This window comes from Typopeltis vanoorti, chromosome 14 (genome assembly GCF_054136105.1).
Source record: "Typopeltis vanoorti isolate ZY-2024b chromosome 14, IOZ_Tvanoo_1.0, whole genome shotgun sequence".
Taxonomy (NCBI): Eukaryota; Metazoa; Arthropoda; class Arachnida; order Uropygi; family Thelyphonidae; genus Typopeltis; species Typopeltis vanoorti.
Window position 1 is genome coordinate 31,274,461 of NC_143562.1, and position 19,398 is coordinate 31,293,858.

At 33.8% G+C, this 19,398-nt stretch overlaps 1 protein-coding gene across 1 annotated transcript in view; it reads left to right on the forward strand.

Annotated features, from left to right (window-relative positions):
- Positions 1–4,908, forward strand: part of LOC150099338 (hypoxia-inducible factor 1-alpha inhibitor-like) — a 136,663-nt gene extending 131,755 nt beyond the window's left edge. The window contains exon 7 of the mRNA XM_090403369.1: positions 4,281–4,908. Coding sequence (XP_090259495.1) covers positions 4,281–4,325 — 45 coding nt within the window. The 3' untranslated portion in view covers positions 4,326–4,908. The remainder of the gene's footprint in view (positions 1–4,280) is intronic.
- Positions 4,909–19,398: the final 14,490 nt, after the last annotated feature.

The following is a 19,398-nucleotide window of genomic DNA, read 5'->3' on the forward strand; positions in this document are numbered from 1 at the left end:
TTCCTTGTGACTTTAATTAACTCTACTGGGATTCCATCTGCATCTGGGGCCTTATTGCTGTTAAGCTGCTTAAGTGATCTTTCAACTTCATGCTTAAGTGGAAGAGGTTCCAAATTCGAATTTTCCTGGTGAGAGGGCTCTTCCAAGTTTTCTTTATCCACTCTATTGTACAGTTCCACACAATATTCTTTCCATTTGTTTTTGATTTCCAATTCTTCTGTTAGTAATGCTTCATTCCTATCTTTGATGACATTCAATTTTGGCTTAAATCACGAACTAAACTTTAGATCACGAACTAAATAAAACATCCTTTTATAATTGTACCTCCTCATCTGGAACTCTACCTCTTCACATTTATTAGCATAGAACTTTTCCTTGTCCTGCTTGATGGCTCTTCTGACTTATCTGTGTAATCCCCTATATTCTTTAGTCCCTGTTGTCTCTCTGTTTCTCCAACCACCTTCTTTTGATTGGTTCCCATGTTGAATCTGATATCCATAGGTCTCTTGGTCTTCTTATTGTGCTGAGATACTTCTTGGCTGTATCCTGTATTATCATCTTGACTCCTTCCCAAAGCATTTCTGGTGAGTTCTCCTCATTGGTCTTCAAAAAATCATCCAACAGAGTTGATGTTTCTTCTGTGAATCCACTAGGAATTACTCTAGCATACAATCTAGTGGGATATGTCTGACTTGGAAGTTTTCGAAGTCTTAGTCTCACTTTGACTCTTACTAGCTGACTGATAGTCTGTTCCTGGACTGTGGTACAGACTATCAGCTAGTGCCACACTCTGGCCTAACTCTCATACTCTTTCCCACTTTTGCATTTAACTCTCCTAAGATGTAAAGTATGTCTCTCCTTGTAGGCCATCCAAAATAATCTGTAAGTTTTCATAGAATTCCTCACTCTCTTTTCCGGGCCTATCGAGGTGGGGGTACATAAACTACCACGATTGATACATTGGTAGGCTGAGCCTTAAGTCTTATAGAAAGTAGTATCCTATCATTAACAGGGTTATAATCAAGAAGGCATCTTTCCTGAGCTGTCTTCAGTATCTGAGTAAACAACCACCTTGCCATCCTGTCTTTTGAAGTGACCTTCTCCATTTCATCTGGTCTCTGTAATTCTCAGGATATCAATTTTATACCTATCCCAGAAACAGGCAAATTTACTAGAAGAATAACTGCAATAAACAGATTTAATACAGTGGCTTTAGCTGATTTGAAAATATTGCCAATTTGCAACTTATAAACAATATATTACTTTATATAACATTCCATTTACACCATCAAGATTTTGTGTTTCAGCAGTGTTTTTCCTTGGTACCTTATAATGTAATATACTTTTCTACATCAGTAAAGCTTAGAGATCTTTATTATCTCCATGAGTTCTTGACTATTTGTTCTAAGATAAAAATCAGGTTTTTACAATCCACTGTTGACCAAAATTCGGCTGCTTCACCAATTTTCCCCCTTACCCTTTAATCAAGTATGCTTGTATATATATGTGTGTGTGTGTGTGTGTGTGTGTGTGTGTGCGTGTATATATGTATTAGGGGGGCTCTGCCTACGCCGCCCAACACCCCCGAGTTCTGGGCTGGTAAGCCAGTTCTCCATTGTTTTAAAACATCCAACAAATTGTCTCATGAAGGCAAACACATTGTTGGACTTTTCAAAACAATGAAGAGACAAAAAAGGTGACATAAAAACGTTTCAAATTTCAGCTTAACGGCTTAATCGGCTTAACCCAGCTCAAAATGAAGAGACAAAAAAGGTGACATAAAAACGTTTCAAATTTCGGCTTATCTTTTTTATATATATATAGCTGGAACACTCAATAGGAAAATTTCTCTGATTCTTTCATCAGTTTTATTTTGTTTTTTCTGAATTCATATGCTTTACTTTGATCATCTGAAATTTGACTGTAATCAAGCTGTGTGGATTTTGCAGCTTAGCCACTACAAAACTTTTAATACCATCATATTTCAGTTTGAATATCATCTGCTTCTTTCACTTGCCTTTCCCCCACCTTTAAGTTTCTGACTTTTTCTACATTGAATGTTGACATTTACATTACTCTTGGATAGTTTCTACAATTTTTCCATTTAATAATTAACAATTTATCAAGGTAGACTTCCCTTTTCATTACTTTTTTATATCACCTCTTTCTTCCCTTTCTAAGCTAAGTATCCTTCAAAACATTTTGCTTTCTTCCTAATAAGCACTAGAAAGACAATATCTTTGAAACACATCTCCTTGCGGATATGTATAATGTTATGCATTAAGGGAACATTATACATATCTGCAAGGAGATGTGTTTTGCATTATGGGAGTACTGAGATAGGAGTGTTGGTAGCTTGCTCCACCTTTGCAAGGAGTTGCCCGGTGTTGTACCACTTTACCCCAGTCCTGAAGATACTTTCAGGTGCAAACTTTGTTTGCACACACTTGGATAAAGGATTAAACTAAATTTATTATAGTCTGACCAAGTGAAAAATAAACTTTCAACATCAACTTTGTTCCGTTTACTCCATATAATTCTAGTGTTTTGAAAAGCTGTTCTCTAGGCACCTTGTCATTATGCCATTTGCCAGATCTTCAAAACTTAAGTGCAGATCCTTGTTACATTCCCACAGTTTCTCAACTATTTGTAATAAAGTGAATATCTGTTCTTGACAACCTCTATTTGGCCTGAACCCATGCTTGTATAAATCTTACCTGGAACACTTAACAGAAAAATTTCTCTAATTCTCACATTCAGCTCTATTTCCTTGTTTTTTATAGATTTGAACTATTAGAGCTGTACTCCAATCATCTGGAATTCAACCTTCTGACCAGGTTCTCTGAATTTTGTAGTACCTGCATATTTGAGCATTCCTGTCAAATATCATCTACTCCAGCTGCCTTTCTACATTTTGATGTTTTTGTATTGACACATACTCCTCTTTTGTATTCCTCTTGAAAATGTTCTAGTATGGTTCTGTCACTACCTGGTTCATTTAAGTCTTTCAAAGTAATTACCCTCCAGACAATCAAGGAGTTTCATGTCACCTTTATCATCTTTGATTCCTTTTACAGTACTTCTAAGTTTTTTCAATAGCCTCCGGAACATTTTGCCACCTTCCTGATATTTAGTTTCTATATTCTTACCAAAGTCTTCCTATAACTTTTGTTTGGCTACTTTTACATATAAACAGAAGGTAAAGGTAATAATTTATAAGGCCATATATTTCAGTCTGAAAATTACTGACCATCTTCAGTGGCAAAAAACAGTTGATACAAGGTAGAATGCAAACAATGGATTTATTTGAAATAGAGTGAGCCATGTGATGTATTTCCAGTAACGTTATGTTCTGAGGAAAAGATGAAATCATAACAGTATAAAAAAAAAAAAATTTTAATTAATGATGCATTATTCTAATCAGACTTTCCTATAATTTTGATAATGATAGGCAGTCATTCCAATTTAAGTTTAGCCGATGAAGCAAGGCTTCAGCACTCTCCTTAAATAAACATTCAAATTTGTATCGACAGCAATGTAGTATGCCTGTTTCAGACCAAAGTACTTGAATCGGAATGACTGCCTATCATTATCAAAAATATGAGAGTCTGATTAGAATTATGTTTCATTAATTTTAATTTAGTTTTTTATACTGTTATAATTAACCTTCTCCTCATTTAGAACATAATGTTACTGGAAATATAACATCATGCAGCTCACTCTATTTCATATAAATCCATTGTTTGCATTCTATCATGTATGAACTGTTTTTTGCCACTGAAGATGGTTTGTAATTTTCAGAATGAAATATATGGCCTTATAGTAAATGATGGAAAGAGATGTGTGACAGGATGTGATTCAAGTGATGGCTGGAACTCAGTGGCATCAAAAAGTACAAGATAGAACAGAATGGAGGACATTGGGGGAAGCCTTTGTTCAGCAGTAGACAGAAAATGGCTGACAAAGATGAATTGTATGATAATATCATTATATCATGTGTACCTCTTGAGGTACATTTACATTAAATGAAGATGAGCAACAGGACATAACCACTGGAAAGGTGAAGATCGGATTATCTGAAGCTGGTTAGTTTGTATTCTATATATAGGCTATGTAGCAATTCCCCCCCCCCCCCCACCCACACACACACTCACAGTTATTTAACCTTGACTTGTTTTGACCTCTTGCATTAAAGATTTGTTAAATATTTAATAATGATGATAATTATAGATATATGAAGCTAATGACCACTTGTTTAGTTCTGTTTTCAACTTTTACAGGTTGGACCGCTTTTGCGAGCTATGGTATTAGGACGCTATACATGAAGTGTAGTGTGACTGCTATTGCAATTTCTTGGTATAACTATCGAAATGCCCCACCTGGCTTGTGATAGGAACTGGAAATACTGTTATTTTCAAATGAAAGTTATCTGATTATACAAGAAATGGTTTTGAAAGTAAAGATCAGTTGAACCTTGAGGACAAAAGCTGATTTGCTTGCTGTTAAAAATTAATAATTTTAAGAGGGGGGGGGGGGTAAAATGGAACCTGGTTGTTTGGGCCTTCTGGTTTTGCTGATACAGTTACTAGTTTTAAAGGTAACCCTCTTTGTCCCTAAACTTAAGATGTAAATATGGAAACATTTTACTGTTAAATCATGTTTTAGGTAAGTTTACCTTAAACATTCTTAGAAGAGAGTAAGAAATGCCTTCAAAGCTGATAATAGTTTCCAACAAATGTGTCCTAATTATCTTTAGCTTTCATAGAGCAACTTTTCCAGTCTATTTTTTTATACAGACATCTATCATTCTGACAAGCAAACTTCAGCCGGACTGTGAGATGAGTCAGAATTGTATTTAAATATATTGCTCTGTATATATATATTTACTGTTGTTATTATTAAAGATATTTCTTGATCTATTTCTTTTTTTTAATAAAATGTTACTACTACAACCACAGTGAAAATTTCAGAGTAACAAAAAAATGATCACACTTTAAGCCATTTTATTAAACAGAAGAGTACTCATTATACTTTCAGATTCCAGTAGATTTAAAATAAAATGCACATTTCTTAGAATATCCATGCTTACCAGGATAAAGAAAACTTAATTGTTTCACTGGGAGTACCTATTTATCTTTCGGTTAACTAGTCTCTGGTTATCACTCAGTTGTATATTTAAAATAAAAATTTAAAAAGAAAATAAATAAAGGAAAAAGGAACTAGATAATAACACCACTGCAGTCATAAAATTAGAGACTAATGATATTCTCTAATATTTAAAATATTGAATTATTATTAGATCTAGTTGTTTGTGTATCAAAAGCTACAGGTGTTAAAGTGCATGAGGGGAGGGGGTAAAACCTCCACAAAAAATCTAATATGCTGAAGCTTCCTGCTGATAGTTGAGCTATTGATCTTTCCAGTTATTCTTTAACCTAGGATGAACCAAACACACTTCTAGTCATCTTTCTAGTGACAGAGCTAATAAGTTGCACTTTGAAGGTGCCAAGGCCATTTACAATTTCAGAATGCCTAAGTTAAAGATTTCCATTACTGAATTAGAAGTACAGTGGTATCTTGCTAATCCGAACTAATAAAAACCGTGATCATTCGGTGTAGCGAAAAGTTCGGATTAGCGAATTTTCTCCCAGAAGACAACAATAACCAGCGTTTAAGACCAAAATAATCAGATTCTAATAGTACAGCAATTTAATTCTGTAAATAAATGAAGTAACGGATAGAAAAAATTCTACTGTACTGTAATATAAAAATTAAAAAATAATACAGTATACAAGTTTATTTTAGAAAAAAATTTAGTTTGTGTGTACCTGTATTGTTAAGGATTCTGATTTAATAAAATTTAATAAAATTGCATAGTTCAGTACATAACTTAATTTACGTAAAAAAAAATATTACTTTCTTGTACACAACACAAAAAAAAAAAATCGCAAAATAACACAAAAAAAAAGTTTTTGATGTCTTTGTAAAAAAAAGTCACTGGTTTTCTTTTGCTTCTTGGAAGCTAAACTTTTTTTGAATGCTTCTTCTTGGGGTTGCATTAGCAATAAAATTTTGTGGAATGGCGTATCATTCAGTTCAGCCCATACACATGTTAAACTGTCAACTGCCTCTCCATGTTTTACTTTTTTTTTTTTTCTTTGAGTTCTTTATTGTCATCATCGTCTTCTAATTCATTCTGTAGTGTCATATTTATAATTTCAGCATCTGATTTGATTTCGAATTCACTTTCGGTTCTACCTGTAATCCATTCCGTAACAGATGTTAATCTGTTTGTGAAATTTCAACATTTGGATTTATATTTTTAACCAAATTATGCATGTTTTTAATTTCTGCTTTTTGTGTATCACCATAGTTATCTTCATAAATTCCAGAAGGCCACAGTTTTATCCATGACTCTCGACAGCGGTGATTCATGCCGACAATATTGTACGTACTGTACAGTATAAAAAAGCAAACGTGAACACACAATAAATCAAAATAGGCCTACAGTGTAACCGTGCAATCGACAGTATGAAAAAAAATACTGTACTAATAATAATAAAATAAATAATAATGGTTAAAATAATAATTATTAAATAAAAATAATAGTACACAAAATAATATGTAATAACTTTTTTTTTTCTTTCAAACCACAGTTCGGATTACTGGAAGGTTCGAATTAGCGAGATACTACTGTACTTTGTTCCTTGGGGGGGGGGGGATGCATTTGATAATTTTTATAAGTGAAGGGCAAATTGCACTAGTCATGGATTAACAGAAAAACAAATACAGATAATATGTAAGTTATCAGCAGGAATCCCACCAAAAGTTACCATAATAAGCTTAAACTTGTAGATAAAGCATCTCTGTTAGACCAAGCAGGAGTTAAACAAAACAACAACAAAAAAAAAAAAAAAAAAGGATATAACATGCCAAACCACCCATGATCATGACTGATTTGATTGTCCTTTGAAGCTGGTAGTAGATCTTTGTGCCAGTCCAGCAGATAGAACTGAAAAATTTCTGTCTACTATTCTCCATCCTTTTACAGGTTACTCATGTTCATATACACCAAAAATAGGACAAATTTTCTCTCAAAATTAGAGTTAGGCTCAGTCCTTGTAATATCATTGTATGTTTTCATCGCTGCTCTCTTTATGAATATTTATGCCATGACTTTCCTTGCAGATGTTTTAAGAGTGTTTACATTTTTTGTAGACTCAGCATGTTTCAAGTAAAAGAATAAATTCAATAAACAACTTTAACTAATAACTAATATTTAGAAGAAATATTCTACTCCCTCTACTATCCTGAACTATCTTTGTGGACCCAGTATGTTGACAAAACTTTCATCATTTTGAAACATGCTTGCTTTTGAAATCAGGATTAAGGTGAACTCAAGTCATTAAATACAAACCCTCTTGATGTTTGTATTTAATGTGAAGCAAGTAATTCTATATCTGCTGCTGTGTATCATAAATCCACTCTCTAGACCCAGCATACACCAGTTCTCTTGATATCATTTCTAAAAATATGAAGATGATCAGGACTACTACTGAGAGCATTAACATCTGTGCCCCCAAAGTACTTTTCCAACAGGGATACAGATGTTAATGCTGTTCTTAAATGGCTATAATCCAAATTGACTGTTTCTCTCTTGATCTGCCAAATCAAGATTTGTGTGTTAAAATATGTAAAATCCATGTTCCTTACGTGAAAGGTGCCTATAAACATATTCCTAAGCCTTAATTATGTTGACTATATTATCACAGTTGCATTGATTATAATTTCTATTCCCAAAGAATGTGAAACTGTAATTTCTGACTGCCTCTGCTAAAGTTTTTTTTTAGTACTTAATAATATATAATCAGCTAATGCCTTTTATTCCCTTACAGGGAGTAGGTGAAGCCTTAAATAGGTATGATGTATTGCTTAAAGAAATTCACTATAATAATTAAAAAAAATAAAAAATAAAATAAAAAACTACTTGTGGCTCTATGAGTTGGCTATGGTGAGTTAACCCCAAACCAGGTCATTTATCAGGTTACCAGAAAATTTCATGAATAGCATTGTCATTTCAAGTAATAAATGTTCTGTTATAAACAATTTTGTATATCAGTCATTCTACATGCAGTGAGTTAGCATTTGGCTTCCTAACCAGGGCCGGATTTAGACTTGCTGAGGCCCTAAGCTATACAAAACCCAGAGGCCCCCTACCGTTTTAAATTACATCAGCTGGTCTTTTGGTTTTTTTATTTGAGGCTCCGGCAGATTGCGAGGTCCTAAGCTGTAGCTTCTTTAGCTTATATGTAAATCTGGCACTGTTTTAACATATCACTTTTTTAAAAACTGACAATCCATTGTTTATTTGCAGTTTTACTGTTTTCTACATGAAACACCTGTTTAATGTAGAAAAGCAATTGTTATATCTCTTATTTGCAACTTTACCAATTATCTGCACATTAAACTGCATCTAATATTAGGTCATCATTGTCATCATCTTCCTATCCAGGCTCTAGGCCACGTGGCCTGTTCCGGACTCAGTCCATCTTCTTGGTTGTCCCCTATTCCTTTCCTCTAGGATTAAGATATGTTAAGATCTTTTTGTTAGCCTTTCTCTCTGCATTCTTGCTATATGGTCTAGCCAGTTTTTCCTATATTTGATCATTGAGTTTGTTATAGGATTGATTTTGAGATTTTTAATTATTTCACTGTTTCTTTTTTTATCTAATAGAATAAGTTTTTCTGTTTTCCTAAGGAATTTCATTTCTGCTGAATTCCCTGTATGTCTCTTTCTTCAAAGATCCAAATCTCACTTCCATATAATAGTGTAGGTTTGGCTATTGTTTTGTATACTCTGAGTCTTTTTTGTTTAAAGGTTCTGTTATAAAGTTTGTCATCTTAAAATCAATATCTATTTCATTTATGTAAGACAGTTTACAGCCTAGGTATTTGAAATTATTAATTTGCTCAATTATTTTATTGTTTATTACTATTTTACTTCCGACAGGGTTATTTCCATAAAAAGCCATGACTTTAGTTTTCTCTGTTGACATTTCTAGGCCATACTGTTGTATAATATTTATTTAAATTATAAATTGATTTCTGTAGTTCATCTTCAATCTTTCCAAAGATGATCTGATAGTAGTGAAGCAAAGAGTAGTGTGTCTAGTTTTGTATGTAGATTGATTTGGAAGCCACATGTATTTACTTCTCTCCATTTTTTGATAATATTGTCCATATATATATTGAATAGAAATATGGGTGATAAAGGACAGCCTTGGTGGACTCCTATTTATTGGTTTCCAAGTGGATATGATATCATTTTGCCTTATTGCTATTTCATTATTACGGTATATGTTGAATAGAGTATTGTATTGCTGGTTTGGAATGTGACCTTTAGTTTCCCACAGTTTATTTCTCAGAATTTTGTCAAATGCTTTTATATAATCGATGAAAGCTATGTGTGTTTGAATATTATATTCTCTGTGTTTTTCTATAATTATTTTTAAGATAAAAGCTGAATCTATACATGATTTTCCCTTACAGAATCCGTTCTGTTCTTCTCCCAGTTGTGATTCTACATAGGATATTAATTTGTTAACATTTTTGCATATATTTTGTATCCTGTATTGAGGAGGCTGATATCACAATAGTTATTGCAATCTGTTTTTAGACCTTTTTTATAAATTGGTATCACTAGAGCTCTACCCCAGCTTTTTTGGGGATTTTCTCTCTTTTTATATTTGGTTTATAAATTTTAAAAATCTGATGTTAAATTCTTTAACATCAGATTTCTGTGTTTATATTATCTTCTCCTGGTGACTTGCCTGTTTTACTTTGTGTGAGGGTATTTTGTAGCTCTTCGTATATAATATAGATGAGTCTATATACGAAGAGCTACAAAATACCCTCAAACAAAGTAGAACAGACAGGTCACCTGGAGAAGATGATATAAGCACAGAACTTGTTAAATTTGCATGCCATAGCTTCTGGAAATATTCCTGCCAAGTTTCTGGTTCAATCATATCAATTTTTGTTTTCTTTTAAATCATTATTCATTTGTTTGAGGATTCTATATGTATTAGGTCTTTTTAATGTGCAATCCCATTCTAATTTCGCTATAAAATTTTCATACGTTTCTCTATTTTTTCTTCTTCTACAAGCTCTCTTTGCTATTGTTCTTTTCCTTTATATTCAATGAGTGATTCATCTATCTTTAAATTTAGCCATTGTTTATATGTTGTCTTTTTTTCTTCAATCATCTGTTTGATTTCTTCATCCCATTGTCCTCTGCATCTTATCCATTTTCTTTTTGTTCCCAAACTCTCTCTTGCAGCATTTTCTAATATATATTTCATGTTTGACCATTCTTCCTCCACTATGCTGCTTTCTTGAATTTTGCTCAATCAATCTCTAATTCTGTTCTGATACAGGCCTCTAATATTCTCATTGTCTAAGAGTTTAATTTTATATAGTTCTGTATTTCTATTTTCTTTTGATTTTTTTCTTCCCTCCCATCTTGGTTTCCATTTAATTTTCCCTACTAGTAAGTAGTGGTCTGATTCTATCTCTGCTCCTCTATATACTTTGGTGTATATGATCATGTTTGATAATTTCATATTAACTATTATATAGTCTATAATGTTTTTTGTATTTCTTGCCTGCCAGGTAAATCTGTGAATATCTTTGTTTAAAGTAAGTATTCGTTATTTTATAATTGTTGTATAAGGTGAATGTTCTTAATCTCCTCCCATTATTATTATAATTTTTGTGTAAAGGCTTAGATGTTAGTTATACATTCTTACTAAATAGCTTAAGGAAATTACAACGTACAATAGAATATATATTAAAATAAATTTTAATACACTTCCAATATTTCGGCAACATCACGTTGCCATTATCACAGGAACTTAAATACGAGACACATGCACGCAAGCACACCACACAGTAAATGAGGAACGAATCAGGAAGCTATTGTTGGATTCTGAATATATAGAGATTTGAGTAATTAATATTTGCTTCAGAATTCAACATGATCTTCCATCACATAAGCTAAACTTGTAATTATTATTTAATGTAAATCACTTGTTTATAAATTAATATTCATATAACTACCTTTAAGTTCTATTAATATTTAATCAAGGATGTATAATAATAGTAAAAAGACTCTGTATTAAAATATTAATACATTAAGTTCATAAAATATTAAGTTTATTTTATTTATTGCTATGTTAATATTATAAGAATTTGTATTCAACATTTTAACTGCATATTAATTGAAATGTAGATATTCCTTATTTGTTCCTGTATGTAGAGGTATAACGTTGTGCAATGCCTCAGTTTTATTATATTTTATTTTAGTTGTCATGGAGATGTATGTAAGATAGCAAGCGCGAGTTTAGAACAGTGCATGGCAGATCGGTATTGAAGGGCTGGAAAAGGATTTTAATAGAAGTAGAGCACGAGAATTTCGGCAGGAAGAGGGGATATATAATCGAAGAACGGAAAAAACGATTCATTCGGATGGAAACGGAGGAGATTGATTTGGGGAATCAGAGTACGATAACAGCAAGTCACTCAAGTAGCTAATTAAAGTTTACTAGTCGAGGAGTGAGTTAGCTAGTAAGTTGTAGAACAACAAATAAAGCAATGGAAGATAGCAAGATGACAACTGGATGACTAGCTATACTTTAGTTGGCATTTAAATTCAGGACCAACTTTTCAGGGACACGCGGAAACGTGAAGCTTAGCACGGAGTAATTAAGAGAATAAGTAGAGGCAGCAAGGTTGAATTTAAACAATAGCTGTGTTAAGAGATATAGTGCCTAAAAGATTAATTAAATGCTGGGAGTATAGGCAATTGTGCATAAAAACTTCAAGTTAAAGAATTACTGTGTGTTATCTTAGTTCAAGAGTTATTAGTAGAATACTAAATTGGTCAAGTGATGTCAAAGATAGTACAAGCCTTTTCATCTGAGCAAGAACTATGTGAATTGCGACCATTAATTTATTCAGTTATTACTAAGAAGATTTGTTTTAATGAGTGTTGTTAATTGTTTTAAGTGTATACAGTTATAAAACTTCGTATATAAGTAGATGAACAAAGAAGATTACCAGTAAGAATCATCCAACTATTGATATTCCTATGCGGAGATATGTGTGTGTTTCTTCCTAGAATATCCCTATATTAACAGTAACTATTACGGAGATTAGCTGGAGTATGGATTTAAGAGTGTATACTTGTGAAGAAGTGTTACTGCCCTTTTATTGTATTTGGAACTTGAGTAACTATGAGATATTAATGTAATTGATCACTAAGGAACTTTATGACATAGAACTTTATTAAATAGTTAAATGAACTTTGTGAAGGCTGTATTTCAGACAACAGATTAACCATTGCCTGAGATAGTATGACTGTATCACCAGATGAGCTAAAATGTTTATAATACCTTATTCAGTGATTTAAACTAAAGTGTATAAGTTGTAAGCCTAAATTAAATGTTTGTTTTGTTGATCTAAAGTTGTATTTTGCCTGAATCTCTTTTACTGCACCGTTCATAAAATATTCGAACCAAAGCGGGTGAATTAAATAAGTTAAATAAACTTGGCCTGTATACATAATAATAACATATTAAGGGGAAATAGTTGAGAGTTAGTTTTACTTCAATTCTTGGACTAATTTAGATATAGAGTGGCGCAGTCAGTAAATACAAATTTTCTCTATATTTGGATTAGAAATCAACTAGCAACTTATTTTTTGTTTAAGAACATCGTAGTGACAAATTGATGGATCTAACACTATTCTTTCTCCTAAAAGTCCTGATGGTGCCCCCCCCCCCCTCCAGCAGGCAATGTTGGTAATCTTGCTGATTGGGCTGAAGGTCTTCTGATGTAGGTTTCCCAAATTTGGGACAGTCTCATGCACCCAAATTTGTTTAGGTTTGGATTGTTTCTTAGGGCTGAGGCTGATTCCATGAATAGCCTTTCATATTTGAATTTACTACGGTGTATTATCGTGACTTTCTTCCACCGTATTCTATGGTGGGTATCCAGCGCATGGTCTTCAAGACCAGAGTGGCTGTATTGGTGAAACCGGATGTAGTCCTTGTGTTCTGAAATTCTGATATTAGCTGTCCTGCCTATTTGGCCAAAGTAGGACAGCTTACAGCTGCAAGGGACTTGGTATACACCAGGTAGGTCTGGGGGGGGGGGGGGTTTGGTCTTTAGTGGAGTGGATAAGGGATGCCATTTTTTTATACATGACTTAACTTCTTGTTACAGACCTTATAAAAAAAATTGGCATCCCTTATCCGCTCCACTAAAGACCAACCTCCTCCCCCCCTAGACCTACCTGGTGTATACCAAACCCCTTGCAGCTGTAAGCTGTCCTACTTTGGCCAAACAGGCAGGACAGCTAATATCAAAATTTAGAACACAAGGACTATATCCGGTTTCACCAATACAGCCACTCTGGTCTTGCAGACCATGCGCTGGATACCCACCATAGAATACGGTGGAAGAAAGCCACGATAATACACTGTAGTAAATTCAAATATGAAAGGCTATTCATGGAATCAGCCTCAGCCTTAAGAAACAATCCAAACCTAAACAAATTTGGGTGCATGAGACTGTCCCAAATTTGGGAAACCTATATCAGAAGACCTTCAGCCCAGTCGGCTAAGAATACCAACATTGCCTGCAGGGGAAGTGGGGGGCACCATCAGGACTTTTAGGAGAAAGAATAGCTTCCTGCTTCATTGCTCATTTACTGTGTGTTGTGCTTGCGTGCACGTGTCTTGTATTTAAGTTCCTGTGATAATGGTAACTTGACATTGCCGAAATATTGGAAGTGTATTAAAATTTATTTTAATATATATTCTATTGTATGTTGTAATTTCCTTAAGCTATTTAGTAAGAATTATTATTATGTCAGTTTACCTATCAATCCTGTGTTTTACCAATTCTTGCATTTAGGTCACCCATTGTTATAATATAATCAGAAGGATTTATTTGATCTATAATCTTTTGTAGTTCTTGATAAAAATCAGGTGTAATGATGTTCATACATAAATATTCTCAAATATTTATGTATGAACATTATTATGCCTGACTTTTCCCTTTACTCCACTATAAAGATAGATATAATTCTTGGTTTCATCTGTTCCTTTTTGTTTTTTCTTTGATTCTGTAATGGTAGCTATCATTATTTTTTGTTTTTCCAAGGTTTGGTCTAATTCTTGTGTTTTATGGTGAATACTCTAACATTCCATGTTGCTAGCTTCCAAATATTAGATATCTTCTTTTTCTGTGTCTGTGTTCCAATCATATCCATTCTCCGAGCTGGGTCATTTTCTTGGCATCATTTCCAATAGGGTCCATCCGTTTTGAATTGTCTTGAGTCTTTTTAGTGAGTTTCAGTTCAATTGAGGGGGTTACTGGCTTCCTACAGTCTAGCTTGATGGTGGGGCTTGCCACCTTAAGGTCATAAGCTTGCCTTGGTTAGTGGTTATTAAAGGAAAATGAAATTCCCCTTAGCCCTCAATTACTCTAATAGCTTTAGGGGAGAGAGGAGCCCCTCCAGAGTTAGGATAGTAAAGATTATAATATTAGGAAAGTTCAAAAATCAATACTTAGTATCTTGAGTTACTTTGCTAGAGTTACTAAGGCAATTGATGTGAAGTCATTAGCATCTATATATAAATAGCCTGGTCATGAAGATACTTCATGTGCAAACATTGTTTGCTTACTCGGATAAAGGATTAAACCAGACTATAATTTCTTGGCATCTTTAATTTATAATACTAGCATCTGTTACTGCAGTTTAACTATTAGCTGAACACTGGATTCCCCATCCCCAACTCCCAAATCCAAACAACTGATTGCTTAACATAAAGGTCAGATGCCAACATGTTTATAACATATTTGAAGTCGTAACTGGAGTTAAGAGAAAACATTGTATATAGGAATGCTTGATTTACTTCTCTACCAAGTTATCTTAATGGTTTAACTTGACAGAACACAGTTCTCGATAAAATAATAAAAACACGTGTTTATCTATTCTTCCTCCATGCACAAAAATTCCGTACGATTAAGATCACAATAGAAACAAACCAAGAGTATTAATTACACCAGAAATGTCTGTCAAGATATCATCTAAATACAGCTGACTTTTGCTGTAGAGAATTGTTGGAGGACCTCGTGAATTTTCTTTAAAATAACATTATGACTATAAGGCTTCAGTTGTTTGGAATAGTGAATGGGTTTATGATGTTGCTATAGTGAGTGTCAACTGTGGTTTTAATGTATAATATAATGGTAATGTTCAAAAACATGTCCATTTTTAAAATAAGGGTACATGTTTTATAATAGGCTTGTTAAAAATATTTTATGAATTTGATTCACTGAGTGCTTTGCTCTCAAAAAATAAAAGCAAGAAAAATGCTCTTTACCTAATTTAATTAATATTCCAGAACTACTCACAGAAATGATTTTTAGGTGTATTAAGATTTAATTTAGTGACTGGCATAAAAAGCATAAAGAATTCCAGGAAATATATCAAATAATAATCAAAAGGAACCAGCTTATTTTTCTTAACACCAAATTTTCATGATAGCATCAGAAAAATGTTTTTTTGGGGCACTGTCAGCATGCATTGTTCATTAAGACTCATTTGTAGTCACTGCTGTAAAGATAAGTTATTTTTTAATATTTAGATTTTGAGCGATTAAAACAGGGGTGCTTAAGGGTCAAAAAGCTGTATAATTGAGAGGAGACCTCCACATAGCCTTTAAAGGAATGCAGAGAACCGACCAGGACTTCTGACCTAATGTCCAATCCTCACCTTCTCGTGGTGCACCCTGTTGGGTATCTACCTGGATACTGAACGAATGAGGATGGGCTGGCAATTTGGGATTTAGCCGACCAAATTGTATTCTTATTGGCTTAAACCAAAATACAAAATGATGGTACAACATGACAAAATTTCATGCCGGCTGGGGCGTCGCCCGGTTAAACAAGACACCACCCCCCTGTTGTTTTCACCAGGGGTGAACAGCGAAAAGTCGGCTACTGGAACAAATCTGAAAAAACACCCCAATTCAACATCACCAGAGTTAAAGATCAGTAGTATCAACATAAGAAGCCTGAATGGCAAAGAAATGGAGCTAGCTGAGGAATTAGATAAGTACCGGATCGACATAATAGGGGTGACTGAAACAAAAAAGACAAAAACTGGTGAGATCTTTCTGAGCAATAAATACAAAATGTTATATTCAGGCAATGACAATCAAGGAAAAGAAGGAGTAGCCATTGTATTCAACACTAAATACGAGGCTAATCTTCTTGAATGGCAGGCAGTGTCAAGTAGAGTGATGTGGGCAAATATCAGAATGGGGAACTGGGCAATTTGACTTATTTGTGCCTATGGTCCCACAGAAGGTTCTACTAAGGTAGAAGTGGAGGAATTTTTTGAGGATTTAGAGAAAGCAACTGATACAATGAAAAAGGAAAAGTTGGTCCTTGTTGGGGATCTAAATAGCAGAGTAGGAGATGATTGTCAGACATACAAAAATATATTGGGAAAATTTGGAGAAAACAGCAAAGCTAATAATAATGGCAAATACCTGTTGGATTTCTGCAACAAGACTAGAGGCCACAATTATGAGAATCCTGAGAAAGATTAGAGGTGTGAACAGATGGCATCAATGGCAATATCATATTAAAAACGAGGATATTAGGAAAGAACTTGACATTGTCAGCATCCAGGACTACGTTAGCAGAGCTAATCTCAGGTGGCATGGTCATTTAAACAGAATGGGCAAGGAAAGATTAGCAAAACAAGTGTTCTCTGCCATGTTGGCAGGAAAAAGACCAAGCTATAGATGGATTGATATGGTACAAAGTCCCTAGGCGACAGAAATATAAGATCTGATAATATTGGAGTCTTGACAAGTAACAGACTGATCTGGAGGAAAATTGTAGATAGGAAGTTAGTAATGATGTAAATTTTTCATGTAGTACTACCATATCCTGTACACCCATTGAGAGTACATGGCAGGAATTTAATGATGGTGATTAAAACATTTAGATAATTAGTAATTTAAAAACATTGTGTGTAGTTGGTTGTTTTACATACAAACATATTGGTAAAGTGTGTGTGTGGTATAAGAATGGAGACAGCAAATCCTTTGAGTTTGATTTGAAAAATTTTGTATGATGTAGCATGTATTCATTGGGGAATATAAATGGTTTATGGGATGTAGGTCATGCCTGCTGATTAGGTTTAAGAGCTAGCATGAAATGTGAGCAAAATTTCAAATGAGGGAACAAACAAGATGGCATGGTAGGTGGAATGTGAGCAAGTTAGACTTATTAGAATGCAAGTTAGTGATAGCAACCTAATGTGAAAGGGAATGCGTGTGTGAGAAGGGTGATGTGAGTGTGGAAACTAAAGAGTATTACACAATGTCAAAAAAATTTTAAGATTTTGACAGTTCTTTACATTACTATACAGGAATTGGAGAGACCAGGAAGTGCTTAGCACATGGCAAGAAGGATACCAAAGGAAACAAAACATGCAAAAAAGTAAAGGAAGATCCAAGAAAGCAGAAATGAATTTAAAAAAAGGGGGGGGGGGATATTTGGTGATTAGAAGCATACTTGATGAGCAAGCAAAATGCATGTTTTCCTGGGCACAAAAATTCATGACATAAACAAAGCAATATGTAATCAAGTGAAATGAGTGAATGATTGTGCTAGTCAGAATGAATGATTTGAAAGGAGAAAAGTGATATGAGGGGGATATCTGGAGAGTTCAGCGAATGAACAAATCATCGAACGACAATTCGTCGAAAGTGCAAATTCATTGAAAAAACAATTCACCGAAAATTTAAAATGTTCAAAAATGTCATGAGAAAATTTATCCATTTGGACTACTGTACACAGTAGTCCAAATGGATAAATTTGGAAAGGAAGTTAAAAAAAATAATAATAATCTAGCAGCGTATCACCAAGATTGTATCATGCCTATGGAATTGTTAATATAAGGACAGATGTAGGAAATGTGGTCTTCAAAGTTTGAAGAATAGATGAGGGGAGATGTGATATTAGCATACAAGGGGGTATTATATGTGTACACACATATATGTGTATGCACATATTATATAAGCCTGCACTAACCATAAGCTGCATATAATATGTATATACACATATTATATGCAGCTTATGGTTAGTGCAGGCAAAATTTGGAGCCATACCTTGAAATTGGTTAAAGGTATGGCTCAGAATCAAGTGAAGTCCAGATTCTTTTCATGATGAGTAGAGTGTCTGTAGAATGAACTACCATTACATGTGCGTGTGGATGTGTTCAAAGAGAGAGATTAAAGGTATTTAAGTATGAATGACTAACATAGCCCATCCTCTGAGTCCAGGGCATTCCTGGTGGAGTATATATGTTACTGCTAAAGTGCAGAAATCAGTTATTGTGCAGATTAACTAGGGTGATCCGTTAACATGCAGAAAATTGTTTCTTTTCTCAGATTATCTAGATAATCTGCACATTACCTACTAGGCACTCGTTAAAGTGAAAATAAGATCTTTGCTGGAACAACAGCAACGTTAAATTAACATAATGTTGTTTATTTATTTTTCGATATCTAAAGAATCAAGTTAATACAATCAACAAATTAGTTGATAGAATCAATCATCAATCAATTAAAAAACTATAATACAAAGAATCAAACTGTTTAAAATATTATTACAATTAAGGAAATGAATTTGCAAAACATATGACACTGGCGAAACCAAACTAAAAGTCGAGGAAGAAGGGGAAGGAGTAGGGAAAGGAAATGAGAGAAACAAACTTTTGAACTTTAACGATACGGAACCCGTTAATGTGCACATTACCTAGGTAAAATGCGGAAAACTCTTGGTTCTGCACGTTAACGGAGCAAATCAGTTAATCTGCAGATTAGCTAGGTAATGTGCACATTTAACAGCTTTTGAGCTTTAACGGTAACATATATAATAAATAAAAACAAAAACTTGTGAAATGATCATAATTATTTTCAGAAGCAAGAAGCTTGCAACTTTGTTTCCTTTCATCCATTTTAAGGTCCAAAAATTTGTGGTATTGCATCAAGAAAAGAATACTGAATATATCAGAATTAAGCAAGACAAACTAACATTTATGCTAGAAAAAAAAATGTTTTGAAAATAATGATAGCATATGATAGCATATAACACACAATACTGTGGTGAAGCTTGCTTCACCACAGTATTGTGTGCTACTCAAACTATTCTGAAGGGACTGTAATTAAGGTTCTTGTAAGAAGCCAGATATAAGCTTATAACAGCTCCTAAAAAGAAAGGGTACTATTAGGTTAGTGAAATTTCTTA